General features: G+C 50.6%; 1 protein-coding gene across 3 annotated transcripts in view; it reads left to right on the top strand.

Annotated features, from left to right (window-relative positions):
* Nucleotides 1-24,320, top strand: part of ATP10A (ATPase phospholipid transporting 10A (putative)) — a 160,946-nt gene that overhangs the window by 56,099 nt on the left and 80,527 nt on the right. For all 3 annotated transcript variants that reach the window (XM_072950642.1, XM_072950643.1, XM_072950644.1), the window contains exon 2: nt 11,459-11,663. In XM_072950642.1, coding sequence (XP_072806743.1) covers nt 11,459-11,663 — 205 coding nt within the window. The remainder of the gene's footprint in view (nt 1-11,458; nt 11,664-24,320) is intronic.

Genomic DNA, 24,320 nt, shown 5'->3' on the forward strand with positions numbered 1-24,320 from the left:
ACATTTCATATCCTTCTGTGTCTTTCCATGGTTTGATAGCTCATTTCTTTTTTCATTTCTTATTTTGTTTGTGTCCTCTCCCGTTTCTTCTTGGTGAGCCTTAGCCAAGACATTTTTAAAAAGATGACCCAGGAGGGGCTTTTCGTACCAGTTAGTGGAACCAGGGCTGCAGCTTGAAGTTGTATGTGACTCACAGGTGCCCCGCAGAGGCAGGAGCAGACACCACGCAGCATCACCCGGAGTGCCTCTACTGGGGGTGGTGGGGGGCACCAGCAGTGGAGCTGATTCAGCCCACCATGCAGTGGAGCCCAGTGTCCTGGTGTGGACAAGGAGAAAGACAACTTGATTGCCCAAACATAATAGAGAAACCCCAAGTACAAGATACTGTATGTGAGAATTGTAGAGTGGGTAGGTAATTAAGTTCGGTGGGAAAAGGATTATTTAATAGTCTTTGTACAATTGGCTTCTGGAGGAGACAGCACTGTGCCCCTAGGTTGTACTATATAAAAATGAGTATCAGTTCGTTTGAACACTTAAACAGAGAAGCAACAGGTGCAGTTCAAGGCACAGGGGACTTTCTTAGCCAAGCCTGGAAAATTCACAGTTAACGATGTAAAATTTTTAAATTGATTAAAAATTTTAAAAAATTTAAAATTATTATATGGCAAAATACACCACAAGCAAACATTAAAAAAAATTCTTTAGACAAAACTATTTTCAAGGTGAAAGAAAAGGGGGTTAATATTTTTAATCTAAAAGCTCTCACAAATTAAGTTGTCAGAAAGAAACCAAATAATACAACAGGAAAAAGAGGGGAAGGTAGGCGGTTAATTCCCAGAACAGGTTAAATGGGTGTCCAGTCTGCCTAGCAGACTGGCAGGGAGGTTTCAAAAAGAAAGAAAGAAGCAGCTGTTGTTTGCAGAAACGAGGGGGCGGGCACTCAGATACCAATGGAGAAATATGGATTGTTGCAGCCTCTTGGGAAAAATTATTAAAAACACCAGACCTGTCCCAGCTTTAGGGCACCGCCTGAAAGAATGTAGATTGTTCTGCCCTGTTTTGTGAGAATGTCCTACCAACCAGTGAATTAATATAGAAGAAATTACCTTGAAAACTCTAAAAAAGTGCCCGCCAGAGTGTTTTGCACGCTTTACAAATGGGCAGTGTCGTTACTGGGATGTTGACTCTGATCCCCGTATTCGTGTCTACTGAGATATTTTGAGACTGTCCCATGAAACTCAAGACTGCAGTACAAATAACTTGTCCAAAAAAATTGTTTTTTATTATGTTAAAACTCACTAAGAGGTTTCTAAGTGGTCTTGTTTTTTTAGGTATCATATTGCTGTCACCAGCTAGTACATTTCCAGGGAAAAATTCACGTCTTCTGGGTATGCAGTGCAGCATTGTAGTGGATAATTGCATGGTCCCAGCATAGTCTGGTGTAGTCTGGGAAAGTCGGCCTACAGTCTTCTTTCTGAAGGAGCCAGAGGCCCTTGCGATCGGGGGCAAGTTCTGTCAGCATCCTCTGACTTTGTAGCATTGGATTCTGAGTCCATTATCCTGTCTCACCAAAGGAGCAGCTGTTTCAGTTTAGGGTGGAAAGAAGCCACGTTCTGGACATTATGCAACATACTTAGGTCGAGTTCCTGCTGCAGGTTTTGCCATTTCTGTTTCAGTGCTGAGTTCTCACCCATAGGATTTTTAAAATAAATTGGTCCTGGAAGTGTTTACTTAATAATTCACCTTCCAGAATGTTCATCCCGGGTGCTGGAAAGCAGTGGTTCTCGATCTGGGGCGATTTTGCAGAGGAGCTGCCGCACCTCTTGGGTGGAGGCCGGGTACCACCCAGATCCCGCCGTGCAGACGGCCCTCTGCGGAAAGAATGATCGGGCTCAGAACATCAGCAGTGCTGAGGCTGGGAAACTGCTTTCAAGCTACTGTCTTTCTCATTCTGGGCTTTGCATTTCTCTGCCTGTTGTGTAATGAGTGCACAGTAAATTTGGAGTAATTTCAGAGTCTCGATGGGTCTTCTTAAAGTGCTGTGAAATTTGTCCCCGTCTCTGTATCTCTGTGTCTTTCTTCACTCCAGGCACACTCCTTCATTTGTCCACGATCTGAATAACGAATCCACAGAGGTTTTTCTTATCCCCAAGGCATCAGGCCTCGGCGCACTGATTATTCCATGAGATTCTTGGATCTCTGGCCGTGAACCTCACTGCATCCTGCTTCCTCGTTCCTTCCTTGGCTTAAAAATGTCTTGTGCTGCTCGCCCCCTCATGGGCCAGAGTGCTTCACTCGTGAGCTTGGGAAGCCTCCATCGAGTCAGTTTGCATGTTTGGTTAATTCTCTGGTCTTTTCTTTTTCTTAAAAATGTATTTTGTGGACCCTTCTAGATGCTTTATGTTTAACCCGACCTCGACCTTGACCCGCTGGGAGGAGAAGAAACTGTGTCCAGCTGTCTGGCCTATGAGACAGGGCGCGTCCCGATACTTCTGGCCAACTCTGTTTCTGTCGTAAATGAAGCACAACTTTCGTTGGAACAAGCCTTTCTCATCCAGGGGATATTTTACCAGCAGGAAGTGTGATAAACTGACAGGTGGACCAGAAGCAGTTAGATGTTTGGAAAGAGCTTTCTCTCCACAGGGATAATGTGTTCCGTGCCAGCGAGGTAGTGTAGAATGTGCTAGCCATGTAATCTTATTTGCTATAAGTACACATACATACGGCACATTCGGCACCACCCATCCAGTGCCCTGTTCATTGAACTGCTGTGAACAGTTACACCGTCTTTCTAAGTTAAGAAAACGAAATAGCAGCTCTTGCCCTAACGACCAACCATGAATCAAAAGTAGGATGTAACTTGCTGTTCATTTGTAGTGTTTCTCATTTTATTAGTCAAAATCCGACACTGGCTTCCAAAATAAGAGTGGGGAGAAAATCACACACAGAAAAATGGAAAAGGAAGTCCCGATAGAGACGGTGGTCTCACTCAGTTGAGGGGTCCTTGTGGGTGGTCTGGTGCCCGCTGGGAGGGTGGACGGTCCCTTGGGACCAGAGCCGAGGCTGGGATGGGGCCTCAGCTGGGGGCGAGGCCTGGCGGAGAGACCGAGGTTGTGCGGGCCTCCTCTGCGGAGCAGGACTGGAGGGGGGCTCGTAGTTCCGTCCCTGGAGCCTGGCCTTCCCTTCCGAAGTGCCGCTTAACTGCGGGTGTCTTACTGTGGTGAGACAGAGGCTTCTGACTCAACACGAGAGTGCTGACCAGGTGCCAGGCGTCACCATTAACTCGGATCCTTCCAGAACCAGCGACTTAGTACTGTTTGTAAATATTTTCCAGCGAGGGGTTTTTCAAGGAAGCTGGGCAGCTTTGTGCAGAAGTGATGCCCACAGGGAGACATACTGTACTTGAAGATGGCCCATCGGTCCATAGCCCATAACCTTGCCTCCAACAGTGTCGGGTGTGCCCTGCCCAAGGAGGGCGCTTGTCCAAGCTGCCACCTCATCCTGAAGCCAGGAGAGTAAACCTCTGTCCGGCCGCAGTCGCCGCCCGCCAGCCGTCCTTCAGCCTCAGAGGGCTCCAGCCCAGGTGGCTGCCGTGAGCATGGGGAGCCCATTTAGGGCACACTTCCCAGTTTGTAGCCAAGACCACAATTTGATGATTTCTGACCTTGGACATGGCCATGCTGGTTGGTTGCAAATAAGCAGGTGTTTTGGCGGATGGACTGAAATGCGTTATTCTGTGTTGGGGTCAAACACCGCCTGGGTCTGGAAGTGTCTGCCTTTCCACCTTTTTCAAGCACAGCAGTATGTTATTTTCAGACTGTGCTGGTCCCTGGGCTGTATAATTGGCGAGGGAAAAAATGAGCTTTGGGCAGAGAATTTTGCCAAGTTGCCCTCCTGGGGCCGCCTCATCAGGTGTGCTTTCAAAGCCAGGCCTCCCCAGGGCTTCCTGGACCCCTCGTGGTGAACCGGTCCGGAGGGGGAGGAAGAATTCACAGGAGTGTTTGGAAAGGGGACTGCGATCTTAACATCTGTGCCACGTTCAGGTATGCACCACCAAAGGGTGCAGCTCCACCAAAGGAAACGCAAACCCAGTGACTTGAGTGCACACGTTCCATGGCTGTTTTTCCGGATGTGTTCACTCGGCACTGAAAGGGAGAGGCATGGGGGTGTAGATACGGCCCCTGGACTCCTGCCCGGGCCACCTGTGCTAGTGGGAGGGCACCCTGGGGGCTTGGTCGCATCTTTGTCCCGTGGACCCTGGGTTCCCAGGCCTGGGCTCTCACCCCCTACCCTCTGCCCCGCCCGCCTCCCTACCTTGACATCTCCCTCCCTCGTGGGCCCATCAGTGCTCACTGTCAGCACTGTTTCTTCTAGCCAGCCAGCTCGCTCCCTGGTCATCGTAGTGACAGCGCCCACGGGCTGCGTCCTGTCTCCTCCACGTGTGAGCCCCCAGTGCCTGTCTTCATGTACCTTGGTCTTCATAGCTGGGGCATCTCCCACGAGCCACCCCACATGCCCCACCAGCACCTTACACTCAGCCTTGCTTACCACTCGACTCTGTTTATCCCACGGCAGATTCACTCCGGGGTGAGGTCAGTGGCTTCCGCATTCCAGCCACCAGGGCTGGAGACCTGGCCGCATGTGTGCCTGTTCTCATCTCGTCCTTCTCAGTGCCCCGTCCATCAGTTGTCCAATCAGACGCCCACCACGCCTCTTCTTTCTTTCCTGCCTCTGTCTCCGAGTCCACCATCTCGTTTGCTCTGCCCATGCCTCAGCTCTGGTTTGGGCTCTGCCCTTCTAGCCTCTCCCTAATTTCCACTTTGGGGTGAGGGTGGGGATGGGTGAGGCTGAGATTAATTTTTCATCCTTCTGGAGCTAAATTCGGTGCCTCTTCCAGGAGGTGCTCCCTGATTGCCTAGCGCCGAATCGTACGTAGAACATAAGTGAGGGAATTGTACTTTCATCTTTCATGCCTTGTTTTCAGGTAGATTTGCTCAAACCTTAAATGCTCTCCATCTCTTCTTTTTTTCATTCTTTCCTGCTCATTTGAACCCGAGACACACTCCTTTGTTGGTTGGTCTTGTTGGGGGAGAGACGAGTTTAAAGGCAAGAGAAATCAAGGGAGGTGAGTGAGATGCGCCTCCTTCCGCCCCCCGCCCCCTCGTCAGCACCTGAGGAGGGGGTGTGTCTGTCATGAGGGGTTCCAGGTGTGGTTGTGAAAATAATGTGCAATTGAGCTAAAGCCAGCATTCTTGGAACATGGGAAAGTATATGGTAAAATACGGCCACATTAAGATAATGTAAGGGTAAGAAAATCTAATGTGTATTCAAGATATAAGCATTTCAGACTTCTCATTCATTTCCTAAATTACCAAGAAATGGAAGAAGTGAGTGTCTCCAATGGCAAGATGCCCTGGGAAAGTGGCTCCTTGTGTGTGGCCGGGGTGTTTTGTGAACACGTTTAGAAGTGTGAGCAGCCGGACACTTTGCTGCTGAACTCGAACGGCCACGTGACATCACAAGGCAGGAGTCACTTGCTGTGGGTGGAATCAGTAACGGGCATGCGCCTTCCTCCCCCCCCCCTGCCTTGAGCAGGGAGGACTCTTACAAGGGGATACTCTCTTGTGACGCCACGGACCAGGTTGGAGATAAGGACAGTGACGGTCCAGTTATAGTTGTGACTGTCATTGTACAAGGCGTGGCAGTGGGTCATCAGGGATGTTAACTGGTTTGTCAAATTTGGAACCTGTTGTCACCTTAAAAACCAGAAAAGATGTTCCTTTGCTATTAGGGAGCATTGTAATCCAATAACCTAAATGCAGATCTATTTGAAAACAGCCCATTGAAGATGAAAGTACAGTTCCCTCAACTCCTGCAAGTGCCTTTAAAAAAAAAAAAGCATAAAACACTTTAAGTTTTTTTAGTTTTATGGAATAGATCGCGCCTTCGCCACGTTGGAGGGATTTGTAAGTACGTTGTTGAAAATCCTCGGCCATTGCAGAGACACGTCCAGCGCTGGAGAGGGGTCAGGAGTGAGGCTAGTGGAGACTTGGATGCATTTCAAATAATAAATCATTAATAACATTTCTGAGCAGTAGTCCTTGACTCCTGCATTCATGAAGAGCTACATAAGAGTAACAGTGGTCTTCAGGCAAAAAACATGCTTGCCTTTTTTTCTTTTTTAACGGAGGTACGAGGGGATTGAACTCAGGACCTCATGTATGCTAAGCATGTGCTCTACCACTGAGCTGTACCCTCCCCATCAAAACAAAACAAAACAAAAAAAAACATGCTTTCAGCTGCGTAAAGTAATTCCTGTAAGTTGCCTCAGCCACTACCTCTTATTGGAATTGTTTACCTAGTAACCTTAAAACAGCTGGTACAGTAGTTTGTCAGCCTAAACAAGTGACCAAAAACGACGAGTTAAAAGGATCTTAAAGCTTTGTTTAGCACTTCTCTTGAAATAAACTTTGTCACTAGTCCCACTAAAACTTCCTTCTGTCTTCACCCCTGCCTTGTGCTGTTTTGGACCAAAATAGCTCGGATAAGAACTGCAGAGCTCAGCAGGACTAATTATAAATGTCAACGGGTTTTCCCAGAAGAGGAAAGCTAATCATAGAAACCTCTCATTGGCCTAAGAACAGATCTTCGAAATGATCTGTTTAAACCCGCTTAACAGCTGAGCAGACAGCCGGCCGAGAGGTGAGGTGGTTAGCACAGAAACATCAGTGGCCTTGCTTCCTTGGAAAAGACTCTCTTTTTCCTGTGGCCTCCTAACGCGCTCCCGTTTTGAATCAGGACCCCTTTCAGCTTGGGCACCCCTCCCCCACCCTTCCCTCCACCCTTCCCCTCCACCCCCACCCCCATCTCAGGAAAATCACAGTTTCCCACCAGTGACCTTTGAATTCTTGGACCGCCCCGCGGGGTCCAGCCCCTTGGTCACCTGAGCAGGGCGCTCGGTTAAGCGGCAGGGCGGATGTCGCTTCTGTGAAGGGCGCGTGCCCCACGACTGTCGTCTGTGATGCAGTCCGTATTTCAAGACTGCACGTTTTCAGGTTTCCCCCACTTTCAGTGGGTTGTTCGTACCCTCTGATGGGCTTCAGCTCTGTGTCAAGAGAGACTCGGGCCTGGATTTTAACCAGTCTCGCTCTGCCTTCTTTCCTCAAGAGGTGTCTTTTGTCGGATATGCCTGTGATGGAGCTGCCGGGCGGGGGGCCGTGCCTGGCTCCCACTTCTGTGCAGAAGGTGGGAGCGGCGTGTGTCCATTTGCGATTGCTGTGGGACTTGTTCTGCCAAACTCAGCAGCTGGAAGCAACCCAGATGGGAGCTGTCACCCTTGCTGGGAGCCAGGACCAGGGAGTGCCAGCGCGGGCTGGCTGGGGCTCTGCCCGGGGTAGCCCCGGCTGCGGCCCCGGTGTTGTCCGAGGCTCAGTTCTCTTCTGGGCTCATTTGGGTTCTTGCTGGAATTCGGCTCCAGGGGTGGGGGGCCTGTGAGACCCCGGGCTCTTGCTGGCTGATGGCCAGGACCACTGTCAGCCCCGGGCCGTGGTCAGGTGGCTCTCCACTGCTGTCTGCTTGTCCGTGTCTGACTTGCTGTCTCTGTCTTAGGCCCCGTTTACTAGGCTCCTGTGGCTCCGTCAGGCCCCTGCCTGCTGACCAGCTCATCGTCCATGCCACCTGCAGGAGTCACTCCTGTGTATGCTCAGCCCCCGCCTCACTCGGGGGGCTGGCAGGGGCATGCACACCAGGGCTGAGGATCTGGGGGCTGTTTCTCAGGATCCTGCCCCCACAGCAGGTGACACCTGTCCTGAGAAGGAAGATCACGTGGGCAAACGAAACAGCGCCACTTCCTAAACCTGCTGTAACAAATACCTGGTACTGATGGGGCGATTTTACACCTTGTGCCTCGGACCCAGTGGCCCCTAGAGGGGGGCTGCACCTGCCTGGCTGGGGAGTTTGCAGGGAGGCTGTGGGGTGACACGCACTCCGGAGACTTGTCCTGTGGGGAGGGAGGGTCACCTGTCCTGTCCACCCTGAACTGCCTCCACTGTGGCCGTTCGCCTGCTGCTTCTGAAAGTCTGTAAAGGAGCGTTCTTAGGGGCCACTGCTACCGTCCAGTCCTGTGTCAGTGGGGTTTATGTCTGTCTTCTCTGCGGTGCTTCTCCCGTGCACAGATTGGGGGCGGACCCAGGCCCTGGAAGAGTCTCCCCGTGCAGTGCCCCTCTGTCACCTCCACTGCCCCCCGTTTTCCGTCCCTGTGGCCTGGGGGCCGCCTCTTCCAGCTGGAGTCAGGGGAATTGAAGTTATTAGCTGCTAGTCTGCTCCGGCCGCCAGAACAGAGCACCCCAGACTGGGCGGCTTGCATCACAGAGGTTTATTGTCTCTCAGTCTGGAGGCTGTAAGTCCAAGATCACGGCGCCGATGGGACTGGTGTCTCCTGAAGCCTTTCTCCTTGGCTCCTCCGACAGCCGTCTTCCCACCGTGTCCTCACGCGGTGGTTTCTCTGTGCACACACATCCCTGGTGTGTCTTCCTCTTCTTAGAAGGACTCCAGTCCCATTGGATCAGGACCCCACCCTGTGATCTCATTTCTTCTTAATCACCCCTTTGAAGACCGTATGTCCAAACACAGTTGCTGGGGAAAAATAAACATACCTTCCCACATGGAAAGGAAGGCTACTGATGTGTAATATGTTATGTTAAATGTAACGTATCTAGTATACATGTATATATGCACACATGGAATATGATATACATAAACTATACACTATATATTATTAAAGAATGTATACAACATACATACAATAAAAGTGGGTAAGAGTAATGCGGGCAGGGACGTGGCAGGGAGATCCAGGGTCTAGACTCAGTGCTGGGCGCTCCAGCTGGAAGTCTGGGGCTTTGATGAGAAATCTTTGGTCTGTCTGTCGAGGCGAGGAAGGGGTTCTGGGATGCTGCTCTTTCTCAATGAATTCCTGATTCTGGGTGTTAAGGGTCCTGCCGCTTGGGGAGTTCCTGGGACCTGTAGGGCCTTTTCCTTGAAGGCATCCTGAGCTGCTCTGCGTCTGCTTCCTTTGCTTTCTGGGGCTGGGGTGGGTCCTCCACCCTGAAGACTTCTCATCCGTCGCTCCATGTTTCCAGGGTCAAGTTCCTCCACCAGTTACTGTCTGAAAAACGTGCTCTGCTCTGGTGGGCAAACTCATGTCCTAAGATTTCAAGGCAGATGGAAACTGACCTTATTTGTGATGAGTTCTGTAAATGGAATGTCGTTAAGATAAACTGAACCCAGACGGTCTCTCTCCCCCGCCTCCCCCAGCCCCGTGGACACCCTCTGCCTGTCCCACAGGGCTGGCGTGGGACCACCGGTCTCCTGACAGCTCGGGTCACACCGCAGCCTCTCCAGCTCATTCCCAGCATGCGCATGCCATCTCTGCGACTGCACAGCGATGTAGCTTTTGGAAATGTCTGGAAAGGATGAACCCTTTTGAATTCCTCTGTGCTTATGGAGCTAACAGTCACAATGATGTAAAGTCAAGGTCTGACCTTTAGAAAAGGAGATAGGACCATGGTTAAGTGGTGTTCCGTCTGTCAGTTGTCAAGGCTCTCCATCTGTCTCCTGGAAAGGGGTCAGACCGGGACAGGGAGCAAGCAGCTGCCCTGGGGCGGGGGCCGGTGGGACTTGTCACAACTGGAGAATGCTTCCCTTGAAAAGCACCCTGGCCTTGCAGGGAGTTGCAAAAGTACCTTTGTGCTCACCTTAGAGGCTTGAGTCTGCAGCCCCCCTGGGGCACTCACTAGTGCTTTGGTCTTGCCTGGCATGCATTTTAGAGGACAGAACTGTGTCTAGTTTATCTTTGTTGGCTCTGTAGCCACCACACGACGGTGGATCTTGAATTAGAGGAGCATGAGAAAATAGAGGCTGACAATGAAGGGGCTACTTCTGTCTTCAGCATCTGGGGCAGCTGATGGCTGGGAGCCCTGGGAAGTTTGCCACAGTTCCCCTAAATCCACAGCGTGGAATAAGATAGAGGTCTGACACTCTTAGGACTTCTCGCTCAAAGCTTGAGGTTGGTCCCACCTTGAGACCCAGACTCACTGCTGAATCGCGGTCTAGGGGCGCAGGTGAGGGGGTCGTTTTATGAGGCGGGATCCAGCGGGAAGGTAGGTGATGGCAGAAGTGGAAGGTGCCTTAGGGCTTTTTATTTTCCTCAGTGTAGCCCAGAGGATTGTCTGATGCGGTTTCCGTATATAGCATGTCACGTTGCAATGAGGTCTTGTTCCTCTGCTTACTTATAAAAGTGGACAAAACTGCCTCCTACGAACTCTTAAAAAAAACCTTTGTAGGATCAATTAGCCCATTTTTCCAGAGTGAAAAACCAATCTAAAGAGTAAATTTACACATGATGTTTTTAACCTGTTATCTGTTAATAAATAGTGACTGCTGAGTGTTGGAAGCTGACTGGTGGGCACTCTTCTGAGTGACTGTCTGCTTTATCTTGGGTGACGTGGAGAGGATGCATCTGCTCTGGTCTCCACTCTGCAGATGGGGACAATGAGATGGACAGAGGTCCTACTCTCTGTCCCCATGGATTTGTGTATTATAGGGACCTTGCAAAAGTGAAATCATACAATATTTGGCCCATTGTAAGTGGCTTAATGCACTTGGCATAATGTCCTCAGAGTTCGTTCATGTTGTCACATGTGTCAGAATTTCCTTCCTTTTCATAGCTGAGTAATATTCCACTGTGTGGACATAAGACACTGTTGCTTATCCATTCATCTGTCATTGGGCATTGGGGTCATTTCCACCTTTGAACTATGGTGAACATGGGTGTGCAAATATGTCTTCAAGTCTCTGCTTTTAATTCTTCAGGGTATATACCGAGGCGTGGAAATCTTAACCATTTTAAAGTGGACAATTCAGTGGTACTGCGTGTGCTCAGTGCTGTGCAACCATCGTCACTACCTAGTTCCAGAACATTTTTTTCTTCAATAGACTTTATTTCTTTAGAGCGGTTTCAGGTCTTAGTTCCAGAACATTTTAATCGCCCCAAATGGAAACTTGTACCCAGTAAGCAGTTTCTCTCCATCACCCCTCCCCCTAGGCCCAGGCAACCACTAACCCACCTTCTATCCCTGTGATTTGTCTGTTCTAGATATTTCGTCTAATTGGAGTTATACTGTATGTGGCCTTTAGGAAGCTTTTTTGAAAAAAACAATGTCCATTTGGTTTTTTGTTTGTTTGTTTGTTTGTTGAACCCAGGACCTCATGCATGCTAAGCATGCGCTCTACCACTGAGCTATCCCCACCCCCCAGGAATCTTTTTAAAACACTTTTTATTATGGAAATTTTCAACTTACTAGAAAGTGGCACAGATTGCTCAAGGAGCTCTGCGCGCCTGTCGCCCAGATCTGGCCTTGCTCGCCCCTCCCAGCCTTGTTAACGGCCGTCTCCTTACCAGGGAGGAAAAGCAGTACGTGCACCGACACTGGAAGGAGGTCCGTGTGGGAGACTTCGTGCGTCTTCGCTGCAATGAGATCATCCCCGCGGACATTCTGCTGCTCTCCTCCAGTGACCCCGACGGGCTATGCCACATCGAGACTGCCAACCTGGATGGAGAGACCAACCTGAAACGGCGCCAGGTGGTCCGAGGCTTCTCCGAGCTCGTAAGTGACCTGGCACATCTGCGTGGGCTTCCCGGGCCGGTCCTCCAGGCGTTAGAGCGCCTATGTGCCTTCCATCATGCCAGGTGGATTTTCCCAGTGGGTGAGCGTGGGTCTGAGGGTCTGAGAGGACCCCAGCCTGCCCGAGCCCATAACCGGCCTACAGCTGTAGGGACCAGGACCAGCTATTATGACTCTGGTTTCCACTGTACACGCCTTTGACTTGGAGTCCCTTTAAGGTTCCCAGGAACACTTAGGGCCAGCTGACTGTTCGCATTTACCCAGCTGTGTCTCTAGTTGGCTAAATGGCAACACAGAAGTAAGGACCTGACCCCCAGGTGTGGCTCAGGAGTCTTCCTCCTCCAGGGTGTTTCTGAGTTCAGCATCACAGACTGAGTTTAGAGGAGCTCCAGCCACTGCTCAGAAATGTACAGCCTGTGAGGAGTCGGGAGGGAAGCAGCGTCTGAACACCTGTCCTCACCAATAACCTTGTGGCTGGAAAATCCAGACCCTGCCAGGGGTTTCCAACCTCTGTCACCCTCCAAGTCTGCGCAGAGGATGCCAAGGTGCAAACTCTGGGGCACAGAGGGGAGCATGAGCCCTCAGGGATCATGGCGTATCTGGAAGGGCCAGCCCGCACCTCGGTTCTCCTGTCTCAGTCATGCTGGGGGTCTGGCCATCACCACAAACTGGAGGAAGCTTTAAGGCGGGCCCAGGGAAGTGAGCTCCTGAGTTTCAGGAGGGAAGCACTGGGCAGCCTCTTCCTCCATCCCATAATGGGTGTCAGTCAGTGGCCCACATTGGAGATTCCTGCTCTGCCATCATGCCCCCCACATGAGCTCCTGCAGGAGAACCAGGCCTTAGAATCAGGACTGGGGGGCTCCTGGGGCAGCTGGCTGGTTTTATAGCCTGGGGTGTCCCCAGGGCAGTACTGGCATTTGAGGATAGGGTGTTCCTTGGGTAGGATTGTTGCCTCCTGCTGTGCGTGTCCATGCAGTTGACCCTTGGTCACCGTGACAGCCAAGGCACCTCTGCACACTTGCAGAGGGCCCGGCGGCATTCCCCACCCCGGGGCTCCCACCTGGCCTCGGCTGGCGGGACTTTCCGAGCCTGAGGCTCACCCACCTTCTGCAGAGTGGCCCGGACTTTCACCGGCATCTGGCTTGTTCTGCCCTCCCTTCCATCCACCATCATGATCTCCTCATTTAATTCTCCTCTTTATTATTATATTATTTTTTAATGCTTTTTTGTTTTGGGGGGAGGAGTTAATTACATTCATTTATTTTTTTAGAGGAGGTACTGGGGATTGAACCCATGACCTCGTCCATGCTAAGCATGCGCTCTACCATTCGAGCCATGCCCTTTGCCCCCTAATTCTCCTCTTGTGTCAAGTCTGTTTTTGTGAGCTGCCTCCAGTCTTTCTTGGAATCAAGCAAAACATACCTAAATACTAAAACTCTTATTTTTAGAAAATGAGGTGCTCTCCTCCCAGATCAGGAGAGTTGGTGACGGTGCTTATTAGGGACCCTCGAGGCCCAGCGCTGGTGTGTCCGGCAAGTTCCAGCTTCTGCACTGATTGTGCTCCAGGGTTTGGTCATCTAAACCTGCCTTGTGCTGCCCCTCGCCCCCCAGGACCCGTGTGCATGTTCCCTGAGGTCCCTCTACCCCCAGGCTTTCTCCCCCAGGCCCCCAGAGTTCCTGAGTTCCTCAGCCTTCTCCAGGGCACAGCCCAGCGTGGGGACAGACCTGAGGTCAGCAGGGGTGCTTCTGGAAGGAGGCAAGCGGTGACCGCGCAGGCTTGGGCTCCGGCTCGGAGGAGCGGCCAGTGTGTGCGGACGGTGCCTCTTACATAAACGGATGCATTCGAAGGTCTGCTGGGCGAAACATCAGACGTGCTGGAGGATCTGGGCAAGCTGCGCAACGGAGAGCAGAGTGGACCTGTTTGGGTGGCGAGTGGGGCAAGGCTACGTGGGTACATCTCCTTGGTCAGCTCTCAGGGACAACTTCCTTTTTCCCTACTTTCTAATTTTCTCAACTGCTGAACCCAGTCATATCTAAAAGCCTCCTCCACCCACTTTTTTCCCCAAACGAAAGCTGAAACACTTTACAGCTCGGTGGTGCTTTATAGAAACAAGCTGTTTGTAAGATGGATGTTTGAAATTCCAGGGTGGCTGCAGACAGACATGTCCTGCATTCAGGGGCCGGAGGAAGTAAATGGATCTGAGCCGTAACTTAGTCAAAATGGCCAAAATTAAGAACCACAATAATTTTTATTTAAAAAAAACTTCTGTATCAGCACCCAAATTCTTCAATAGTCCCTACTATTGGTATAATTTTTTCACTTTCTGTTTTTTTCCCTGTCTTTCGCTAACATCCCGAGGCATTTTTCTGGTCCCTGAATTCTTGTTCATGTATTACTGTTCTGAAATATGTGAACTTCCCCATGGAAAATAAAGATAGGGAGTCTCTGGCTTTTAAAAGCCCCACACTTGGAAAACCAAGGTTCTGACTGCAACATTACCACACCAGGAACATTTCAGTCCTCTGTGTTGAGGTGGGTTTTTCGTGGATGGAGGGCCAGCTGGTGTCTCGGGTGAAGAATGGATTCCTGTTGAATTCACAGTAACATGGTGCTGTGTAGATGAATGGGCAGTTGGGAGTGGTGACCCCTAGGACAACTTAAATTAGAGGTGATTTGCGAAATTTAGGTGAAAAATAAGAGGACCCTGACATCAGTGCGGGTGGGGACTGAGTGTATCTGTCAGGGTCCAGTGAGGAGGCAGAAGCCACACGTGACTCAGGGCAGGTTGGGTGTGCAGATCTCCTGGTTGGGGACCGCACAGAAGTAAAGTGACTCTGCAGAGCACAGAGGAACTCATGGAGGGAACAGCTGTGGCCCTGGGGCTGAGACAGTGGCCAGCGAAGAGGCCCCCGAGCCTGAGTCTCATTCTCACAGCCAAGGGCATGGCTGTCCATCATGGGAGGGCAGAAAAGCTACCAAGGGGCTGTGCCAGCAGAAGGCAGCCCTCGCGGGGGTAGGGGAGCCAGCCACTGGAAGGTGCTGGGCCCAGAACTTTCGAGATGCTGGGCAGTTGCGGCTGGAACTGGGCACTGGGGATGCCACCCTCTGTGTGTGGCTCCAGCCACCCCACTGGGCAAAGGCCAGGTGGTGGCGCTCTCGACAGTGGCCCCTTGGAGCCTAGGCTTGTGCATGTGGGGGATTCAGGAGCGGGTGCAGGGAGCAGCAGCCTGGGCTGGGGTCCGAGACTGAGCCTCAGGGCCCTGGTTCCCCTGAGCTGAGAGCTGGAGAGAGCTCGTGCAGGTTCAGTCCTGGAGGACAAATCCACTGACCGCCCACCTGGAGGTCAGCCCCTTTCTCCAGCACCCACGGCCGACTGCCCACCTTCTCGAGTTTCCAAAGTCGTTCATGAAGTGCTTCTTTGTGGAAGGATGCTAAGAAGGAGGGAGGTGGTCCACATGCTGTGGGGTCTGGTAATCTAACTAAGGCAGTGGGACCAACACCTGGAGGACCCAGGCCGGCTCACCAGCAAACGCCCAGTTCTGAGGCACGAGAGAATCCCAGTAGGGGACTGGCTTTGGAAAGTGCCCTTTGAGAGGCCTAGGGAGGAGCTCAGAAAGAGGGCTTAAATTGTATTCTGAAGGCTGGGATGGGAGGGTTTGGGTGCCAGGGAGGTATTTCAGGCAGTGACCCAGGTCAGAAGATGCCTCAGAGGTGCAAATAGGATTGTATTTCATGAAGAGTGTTGGACAAACTGTACGGAATTGAGGGCCTGGAAGCACGGTGTCGGGGGTGGCGGGGGTTGCATGGCCTCCCCAGAATTCTGAGTTCAAGGTCAAGGCCCCGAGACATCTTCAGTCCCCTAGCCATATTGCTCTTAGAAGGAAACTTAGATTTTGGGGCTTCAAAATAAACACTTGATTGAAAAGCTGAAGTCAGATTGGCTTTATCCAAGAAATAAGAGGAACCCCAGTACTGAACATAAGCCATCACAGTAACGAGTCACATTCGTTCCAGCTTCCCAGGGGCCAGGCCGTGTCCTGCTTCCCACATTCACAGGGGTGCAAACCATTGCCAGTCACAGTTTTAAATAGAAATTATGAGGTAATGATTGTCATACTCTTTTATTTATTTATTTTTCCATTTTTAAAACATTGAAATATACTCAGTTTACAACATTGTATCCATTTCTGGTGCACAGCATAATGTTTCAGTCGTACATGTACATACATCCTTTTCATATTCTTTTTCAGTATAGGTTACTACAAGATACTGGATATAGTTCTTTGTGCTGTACAATGTAAACTTGTTTATCTGTTTTATATATAGTGGTTTGTATCTGCAAATCCCAAATTCCTAATTTATACCTGCCTTTCCCCTTTGGTAACCATGAGTTTGTTTTCTCATGACTCACAGAGTCTGTGAGTCGTTCTGTGTCTTGTAAATACGTTCACTTGTGTCTTTTTTTAGATTCCACATATGAGTGATGTCATATGGTCTTGTACCCTTTTATAGAAGAGCAGCAGAAAGGGAAGTCAGGAATTTCTGTCAAGGCCCCCTTCCCCCACCCCTCGAATTGAAGGGGAGTCTGGAGCCCCCCGGGTTCGGCAGCTTTTGAGGTGGCAGGATGGGGAGGTTCCCAGCGCCTGGTACTTCCTGGTGCCCTGGGCATCCTGTCGCCTCACCCCACACAAACCTGCAGCCGCGCCCAGGAAGCCACATGCGTTCAGCCTCTGCACAGGTTGAAGTTTCTGGTTCCTGTGTGACATCTGCACAGTCATTTCTGCAGAATTTGGAGTTCCCTAGGCTGATACATTTTTTTTCATTTCTATATTTTTTTATTGAAGTATAGTCGGTTTACAATGTTGTGTTAATTTCTGGTGTACAGCATAGTGATTCAAATATCTATCTATCTATATATATATATATATATTCCTTTTCATATTCTTTTTCATTATAGGCTATTTCAAGGTATTGAATATAGTCCCTGTGCTATACAGTAGGACTTTGCTGTTTATCCTAGGTTGATAATTTTATATAGAGATCATTTTTTTCCCCTGAAACTCATTTTGTGATTATTTTAACAAGTATTTACTGAGTACTTACTAAGCTTCAAATGCCGTTCTAGGCACCGGTCAAAACAGGCAAACTTCTTTCCCCTCATAGTGTAACGTGGTGTGTAAGTAAATTAAGCAGAGATGGACTTAGAGGTACGTGCTGAGGATGAAGCAGAAACAGGGACCTGACGTGTAGGGTGGTGGTGGAGTTTCTGATGGGCCGGGGGGCCGGAGGGCAGTTAGGGAGCCCAGCCCTGAGGCCGTGCAAACCACGTTGGTGTCAGGGCGGAGCCGCCCTGGAGGCAGCTTCTCTGTGGGTTAATTTACTGGGGAAAAAATGTTCCTCCAGTTTGTCTGTTGGATGGATCCAACCCCAGCTCCACCCACGGGGCCATCTGTTTCCCGCAGTTTGGAGTGGGGATTGTGAGACTTGCAGGAAGAGCTGAAACCACAATCCTGCCAAAGCTAGCTCCTCCCAGGCGTGTGTGGGTGTGTGCACATGTGTGTGCCTGTGGGCCTGGTGCCTGTCCTGATGACATTAGGATGGAAATTTCCTAGGCTGGAAAAAGTCTGAACAGCACTATTTTACAAGATGTACCTGCTGTCCAGACTGGCACGAATCCTTAGACAGTGACATGGCTTTTCCTCCACTTTGCACATTCTTCTAAATGCTTCTCAGGCGGTGACAGAGGGTTTCCTTTATGAGGGAGTCAGTCCCCACCCTGCCCCAGTTCCCTGACAGAATTCAAGATGCTTAGAAGAATGACTTTAAAATTCCATACATGTAGGAGACAAAATTAATATTTTTTTGGTTTCTACCTACTCACGCTCCCCAGATGATCTCTACCACAGGAAACCTAGGTGCGGAAAAGGTGGTTTGCAAGATAGATAGTTCTTGGACCAAAGTTTCTTTTTCCTTAAGCTTTTTGAGTAGTCTTTAAATTAGCTACGGTCTCTGCTGTGGGATTCGAGAAGGAAACCATTTGTCATCTAAGTGGAAAACAAAGACAGCTGGCTGGGTGTGTTAATTGCATCAGTTAATATCAAACCTTGACAGAAAGATTCATGGTTGTCTTTTAGATATAAGTTACACTGTGGAACATTTTCTTTTTTTTAATTCTTATTTTTTGTTGTAGTTGATTTACAATGTTAGTTTCAGGTGTACAGCAAAGCAGTTCAGACACACACACACACACACACACACATATGTGTGTATTTTCAGATTCTTTTCCATTACAGCTCATTACAAGAAATTGAATATAGTTCCCTGTGCTATACAGAGGTCCTTGTTGTTTATCTGTTTTATATATAGTAGTGTGAATCTACTAATCCCAAACTCCTAATCTGTCCCTTCCACCACCACCCCTCACCTCTGCTGCCCCCAACTTCCCTACTTCCCTCCTGGTAACCACAGTTTGTTTTCTATGTCCATGAGTCTATTTCTGGTTTGTAAATAAAATTTTTTTTTTAGATTCCACATATAAGCTACAGCATATGATATTTGTCTTTCTCTGTCTGACTTACTCCACTTAACATGATAATCTCCCAAGTCCATCCACATTGCTGCAAATGACATTATTTCATTCTTTTTATGGCTGAGTAATATTCCATTTGTGTGTGTGTGTATGTGTGTGTGTGTGTGTGTGTGTGTATACACACATACCACATCTTCTTTATCCAGTCATCTGTTGATGGACATTTAGGTTGTTTCCATGTTTTGGCTATTGTAAATAGTGCTGCTGTGAAAAGTGGGGTACGTATATATTTTCAAGTTGGAGTTTTCTCTGGATATGTACCCAAGAGTGGGACTGTTTCATTCTCAAATTTAACAGTCATATACTTTTGTTAAAGGATGTTAAATAGGTAACAGGAAAGACTATAGGAAAGAAAATTACTTTGAGAATCCAATAACTATATTTGGACTAAAATTTTTATTCTAGCAAGTGTGAATATTCAAAGCATTTCAGTTAGGTGGGTAATATATTATCTGAGACATACCATGTCTTATAATATCAACTGTGTTTACTTCATGGGGAATATAAATTTGGTAGTGTAATAAGATGCTTTGTTTTCTAATCCTGGTGACCTTGTCATGGATTTTTTGTCTTGAACCTATGATCTAGCAAAGCAGCACTTACAGAGAGTAAAGCACTGTAATCTTAAGGAAAACAACTAAATGCCATGCAGTTGATAATATTAGGCTTACCTGAAGAATTCATCCTAAAAGATCTATTTACCATATGGGTAAACTTGAACATTTTGTGTGTGTATGTGTGTTTGTGTGCATTTAACTTCATGTTTTTTGTGTGGTTGGAAGTGGTCATTTTTTATTCTAGGAAAAAGACAACCAAAGCAATAAGAGGTTTTTTGTTTTGTTTTTTCTTTTTAATTAGAGGAGGGAGGGGTAATTAAGTATTTATTTATTTATTTATTTATTTATTTATTTATTTATTTAAATGGAGGGACTGGGGATTGAACTCAGAACCTCATGCATGCTAAGCACGTGCTCTACCATTGAGCTATACCCTCCCCTCTGAGGTTTTTGTTCCATTTACGGTGGTATACAGTGTTTTTTTTTTTCCTTTGTATTTGCAGTGTAATGAAAAAAGAATTTAATCAAATTCCAACTTCTCTAGACATAGTTGAATTGCATCAGGATTTGCAAAAGGTTTGAGGCTCTGTGTGTGTGTGTTTCTGGAAGAGGAATTTCTTTACCAGTAGAAAGAGCTGGTAATGGGAGATCCGTCCAGTTGGCCGTAAGTTCCTCCTCACAAGTGGTTATGGGTGTGTGTGTGAGGGCGTGCTTGTGTGTGCCCACATGTGAGTGTGTGCACAGGCAGGTAGGGGCGTGTGTGTGTGCGCACACGCAAGTGTATGTCCCAAAGAATAAAACGAAATGAGCTAAGTGTGCTCCAGTTACCACTTTCTGCTGTTTTGGGGGAGAGGATAAATATTCTTTAATGTTCTAGAAGCACATTGAGCTCTTCCTGGGGGATCTAAAATTTGCAGTCTGGTTGTTGAGCTGCTTCTGTTCACTGCCTGCGTTAAGTGATGGCGCCCAGGTAGTCTGGTCTCTGTGCTGTCGACCCTGGGACACATTCTTCCTTGATGGGGCATCTTCCCTTTGTTTTGAGAGCAGAGCCCGCAACATGAGGAAGGTCCCTGTTTCTACAACACAAGACCAGTGGCCACAGCGTTTGAATGTTTCGAGTTAGCCTCGTTTTGTTTCTGCGTGTGTGAGAATCTAGTTCCCCACTTCACCAAGCATCACTGGGGAAGTTATGGAAAGCCTTTAGCTTGTGTGAGTTCCTGCAGTGGACGGCAGTGCTTGCTTCTTGTTTCGGCCTGAGTGCTTCTTGGAGTCTCACCTCTCTGCAGGTGAGACCAAAGCAGGGCTCTGTCTCCACACCTGCGCTGTCATCACGGTGCCCGCGGGGACCAGTCCTGATGTGGGAATTTCTCTCTGTGGGGAGCAAGAGCTATACCGCTGGGCACGCTGTTACCTGCTCAGGTGTGGATGAAACCATGGCCCCAACATCTAAATTGGTTATAAACCATACTGAAATGCGTTTTGGTCTTTTTCACCAGTGCTAACGGATACTCCACGCTGCAAAAGGTGTCAGGGCGTGACTCAGCGTCCTCGATGGGAGTGTCTTCCCAGCCGAGCTCAGGCTGGGACACATTTCTGTGGTGTGTTGGTTTCCAGTGAAGCCACTTGTGGTCATAGATCTGTCAAGGTGCCATCCTCCTCTCCTCCTCAGAAAAGGGTGTCACTGCCTGTGACTGCAGGGCTTCCCCTCTGGTTCCAGAGAGTGGTCTCTGAGATGCGTCTGCAGGGGGGTGGTAAGTTAAGAATGGGGGCCAAAGCTGAAATGTTGTTCTTTATCACACACGCACAGACACGCCAGACTTGCCTGAACAGAAATATCCACCTGAGATCCTTGTGTCTTTGAGAGAAAAAAAAGGAAAAAAGTGGTTCTCACTCATTTGTGACTTTGCAGCAGATCCTGCCCGTTGGCTGAAAGCGAGCCCTTTCGCTGGGGTGGTGACGAAGGCCAGCTTCAAAGGCCTGCAGATCTAGGTTTGTTTTGGAAGGAACTTCAAATGGCCGGTTTGGTCATCCGGCCTTTATCAGAAGTTCTGGAGCCCTGAGCATCAGGCAGGAAATCTTGTGAGGACAGACTGTGCGAGGTTGACACCAGGACAGACGGAGCGGTGGCGTCGTCCCTCAGCCCAGGGGGACCAGGCGGCCCTGGGGACCCTCCTCCCGGACTCCTCCAGGGAGCAATGTGACCATTGCTGTTGAATGTTCAGGGTGAGGAGGGCTGGGCTGGGTGAATCCACAGCCATGGTAAATTCTGGAAGAAACGAGCAACTGAGAGTATGTCTGCAAGTAAAAACTGTATTAATACTTAACACCACAGAAGGACAGAAACTCTTTCTCTTACACACTCTCCTTTTGTAATATTGAGAGAAACGCCTTTCAGCTATTGGCTAAAATCTTCTTTGGATCTTGGAGCTTCCTTCAAGGAAGGTGTCACTTCCAGTGGATGTGATGTCTTGTGTTTTTCCTGTTCATTTTACAAGATGAAAAGAATTTCAGGACTTGTTTTCTTTACACCAGAGTAAAGAGAGAGCTCTTCTGGGTCATTTTGGGGAAACAAGGCCTGGACCTGTGGGCAGAGCGTGGCCCTCTTTGGGGCGACCGGGGTGAGAGGCGGGGGCCCTGCGGTCGCACCGCCACACCTGGCCGGGCTGGGCTCCCTGCCCGGCTTGGACTGCGTGCTTCTGATTCCACTCCGTGACCTGCAGGGAGTAGGAAACGTTTGCTTTTATTCTGGATAGAAGAAGGTGCTTTTCCCTGATAACACCTTCCACAAAGAAGTCCACAGTTAATGGCATCATGCTACCGTGGCAGGACCTGGTGGCCTGTGTGTCACCCATCCCAGGGCTCAGGAGGCCCTCGGACCCGCCCCTCCCTGCTTCCCCTGCTCCTTGGTCGTGGCCAGACCTCCCACTGCATCCTGTTCATGGTCGGGTCATTTCCTGGCCACTGCAGCCCAGCACTTGGAGTTACCGCTGACCCAACCCTCCCTCTCAGCGTCAGAGGACCTGCCCCAGTCCTGTAGTTCTGCAGCACAAGGCCCGGGACCCCGCCTTGGAGGCAGCCCCCCCACCAAGTGCCACCTCAACCGGGGACACCCACGGCCCTTCCGTGCACCTGTCCAGGCAGGCGCATCAGATTTGTCCCGAATACTTGGCTCTGAAAGGTCCTGTCTCGGGAGAGCATCTCTTCTTCCCTCCCGGGGAGTGTTCAGAACTTTGAGAGCTTGCCCGGGGCGATGGTCTCCAGACCCGCCCTTAACCACTTAGCAGTACTTACAAGTAAGGTTGATCTGAGCCTGCCCTGGAGGGGCACGGGGTCCCCTGAGGCCAGCCCCCAGCATTCTGCCTCCCTTGGCGTGGGGTGGGCTGGCGGGATGTTCCAGGGTCCCCGGGGTGGGGGGGGTGCTGAGGACAACTGCCCTGAATTGAGGACAGCTGCCTTCCTGTTTTACGAATAAGGTGGCCCAAGGCCCAGCGAGAGGAGGTGGCTCGCCCAGATGCACGGCCCGCCCCTGCAGCGCCCCCTCCTGCTCCTTCACTGCTCCAGCTCCCGGGCCGCCCTTCAGGGGCACTTGGTCTGTGCTCCCCGGGAGAGCACCCCCCATGGCTCCTCGTGGACCCTCCCCGAGGGGCCTGCAGTGGGTCCCCGCAGCGCCTCCCCGCCCCCATCCCCGAAGTCGGCCCTGGGCGCTGCCGTGGCAACTGCTCAAAGCACGTCCAGTCACTGCTGTCATCTTGTGCTCTGGCTGCATCCGAAGTCTGCAGCGGCGGCGGGCACTTGACTGCAGTCAAGTTAAGGGCTAGCTCCCCAGGCCGGAACGGGCACAGAGGAAACTGATTACTGTCCAAAAATCTGACTGTGATGCGCTGTGTAGCAGAACGGCCTGGTCTAAAGAAACTGCTGATGCCAAGAAGCCAGGCAGGGTAGAATGCGTAATGCGTGTTTGTCTGCACACGTCTGTCTGTCTCTCTATATATACACACATGGATATACATAAAGTAGATAAGGATATATACGTGCACACGTGTATCTGTGGGTTCCACTTAAGATGTGATTTGCTGGGAGAATTCCACTGGTTTGAAGTGCTGGCTTGGTTGTTTCTGGGGCCTTCGGGCTGTGCGCCTCACTGGGTCACGGCCCTCGCCTCTGGCTCCGTCCCAGGAGGCCTTGCTGAGCACGGGTGCTGTGCAGTCCAGCAGACGCTGAGCTCCGGTGATCTGGGGCTGGATGGAGGCTCCATCTCTGATGGGGCTGGGGTGCCCTGGTTGGTCAGCCAGGGTGACAAGGGACCCGGGGGCTGTGGCGGGCAGACGAGCTGACCCCCTCGACCCCTGGCATGTCCCGAGCAGGCTGCTGCTCTCAGACAGCAGGGACAGGAAACAGGTGCACTGGGCAGGGTGGCCCTGGGCTCCTCCATCACTGCGCCCACCGCCGCGCCGCGCTTGGGCTTTTAAATGAGCGCGACGGCCGTCACCGCCAGCGGTCTGGCCACCGTGCGGAGGGAGAGCTGAGCCCTTGCCCTCTTTGCTGTCTGCCCTTCTTGAGAGGGGGAACTGGGAGGGTGGCCTCCCCACCCCACACACACGCAGGGTGGCGGGCTCTCCAGGTTGTGCCGATGAGGAAACACAAGACTGGGAGGCTCTGAAAGGCTCCTCCGCTGTTCACAGATTTACTAAATAGTTTGCCGCAGGCACCGTGATCAGAACAGAAAACATCCCTCCTGTCCTCAAGGAACCAGGGGTTAAGTGATCTGAGCCGTTTAGTAAAGCAGAGCCGGATTCAAACTGCAGCCTGCCTAGAGCAGCAGGAGGGACTCAGCCCAGCCTCCGGGCTCCCCGGCACCATCCCCCACAAACCCTGCTCTCATCCTCTAGGGTTGGGGGGCCATGCCCGGGCCTGCGGTTCCTCTGTGAGTGTCAGCCCAGCATGCCTTGTTCCCTCCAACACTTTCTAAGAAAAACCCAGTTAGAGTAGAGGCTGGCAGAGCTGGGGGTTGCTGACTTCATGCTCAGTCCACACAGAGTGGGAATAAAGCTGGCCTTCTGTGGTCCCCGATGGGGCGTGTGGCCTCCTGCCTTCCCAGCTTCCCAGCCAACCCGCCTTGCTGGTGGCCAGCTCTCCTCCCTCTCCTTGCCGACTCAGAGGAGAGCCCAATTTTTAGGATGGGCCACGGTCACTGCAGGGGCCCCAGGGAGGAAGACGCTAAGATGCTGGTGGACAGTTGAGGGTCCAAGAAGGAGGCCCGCGTGGGCTTGGTCACCGCACTTGAAGACGGGGGCCTCAGGATAGCACCGTGGAGAGCAGGCTTTGGGTTCTGCACCCACTGGCTTGTGACCCAGGAGGGTCATGTGACCTCTTGACCTCAGTTTCAACATCTGCAAGATGGGAACAGTGACAGAGGGTCTCCTCTCCTGGCAGGCTCAGCAGGGGCACCTCTGCCCTTGTCCTTGCCCCCTTGCTGTGCAGGAGAGCCTAAA

The sequence above is a fragment of the Vicugna pacos genome, chromosome 27, assembly GCF_048564905.1.
Source record: "Vicugna pacos chromosome 27, VicPac4, whole genome shotgun sequence".
In the NCBI taxonomy this organism is placed as follows: Eukaryota; Metazoa; Chordata; class Mammalia; order Artiodactyla; family Camelidae; genus Vicugna; species Vicugna pacos.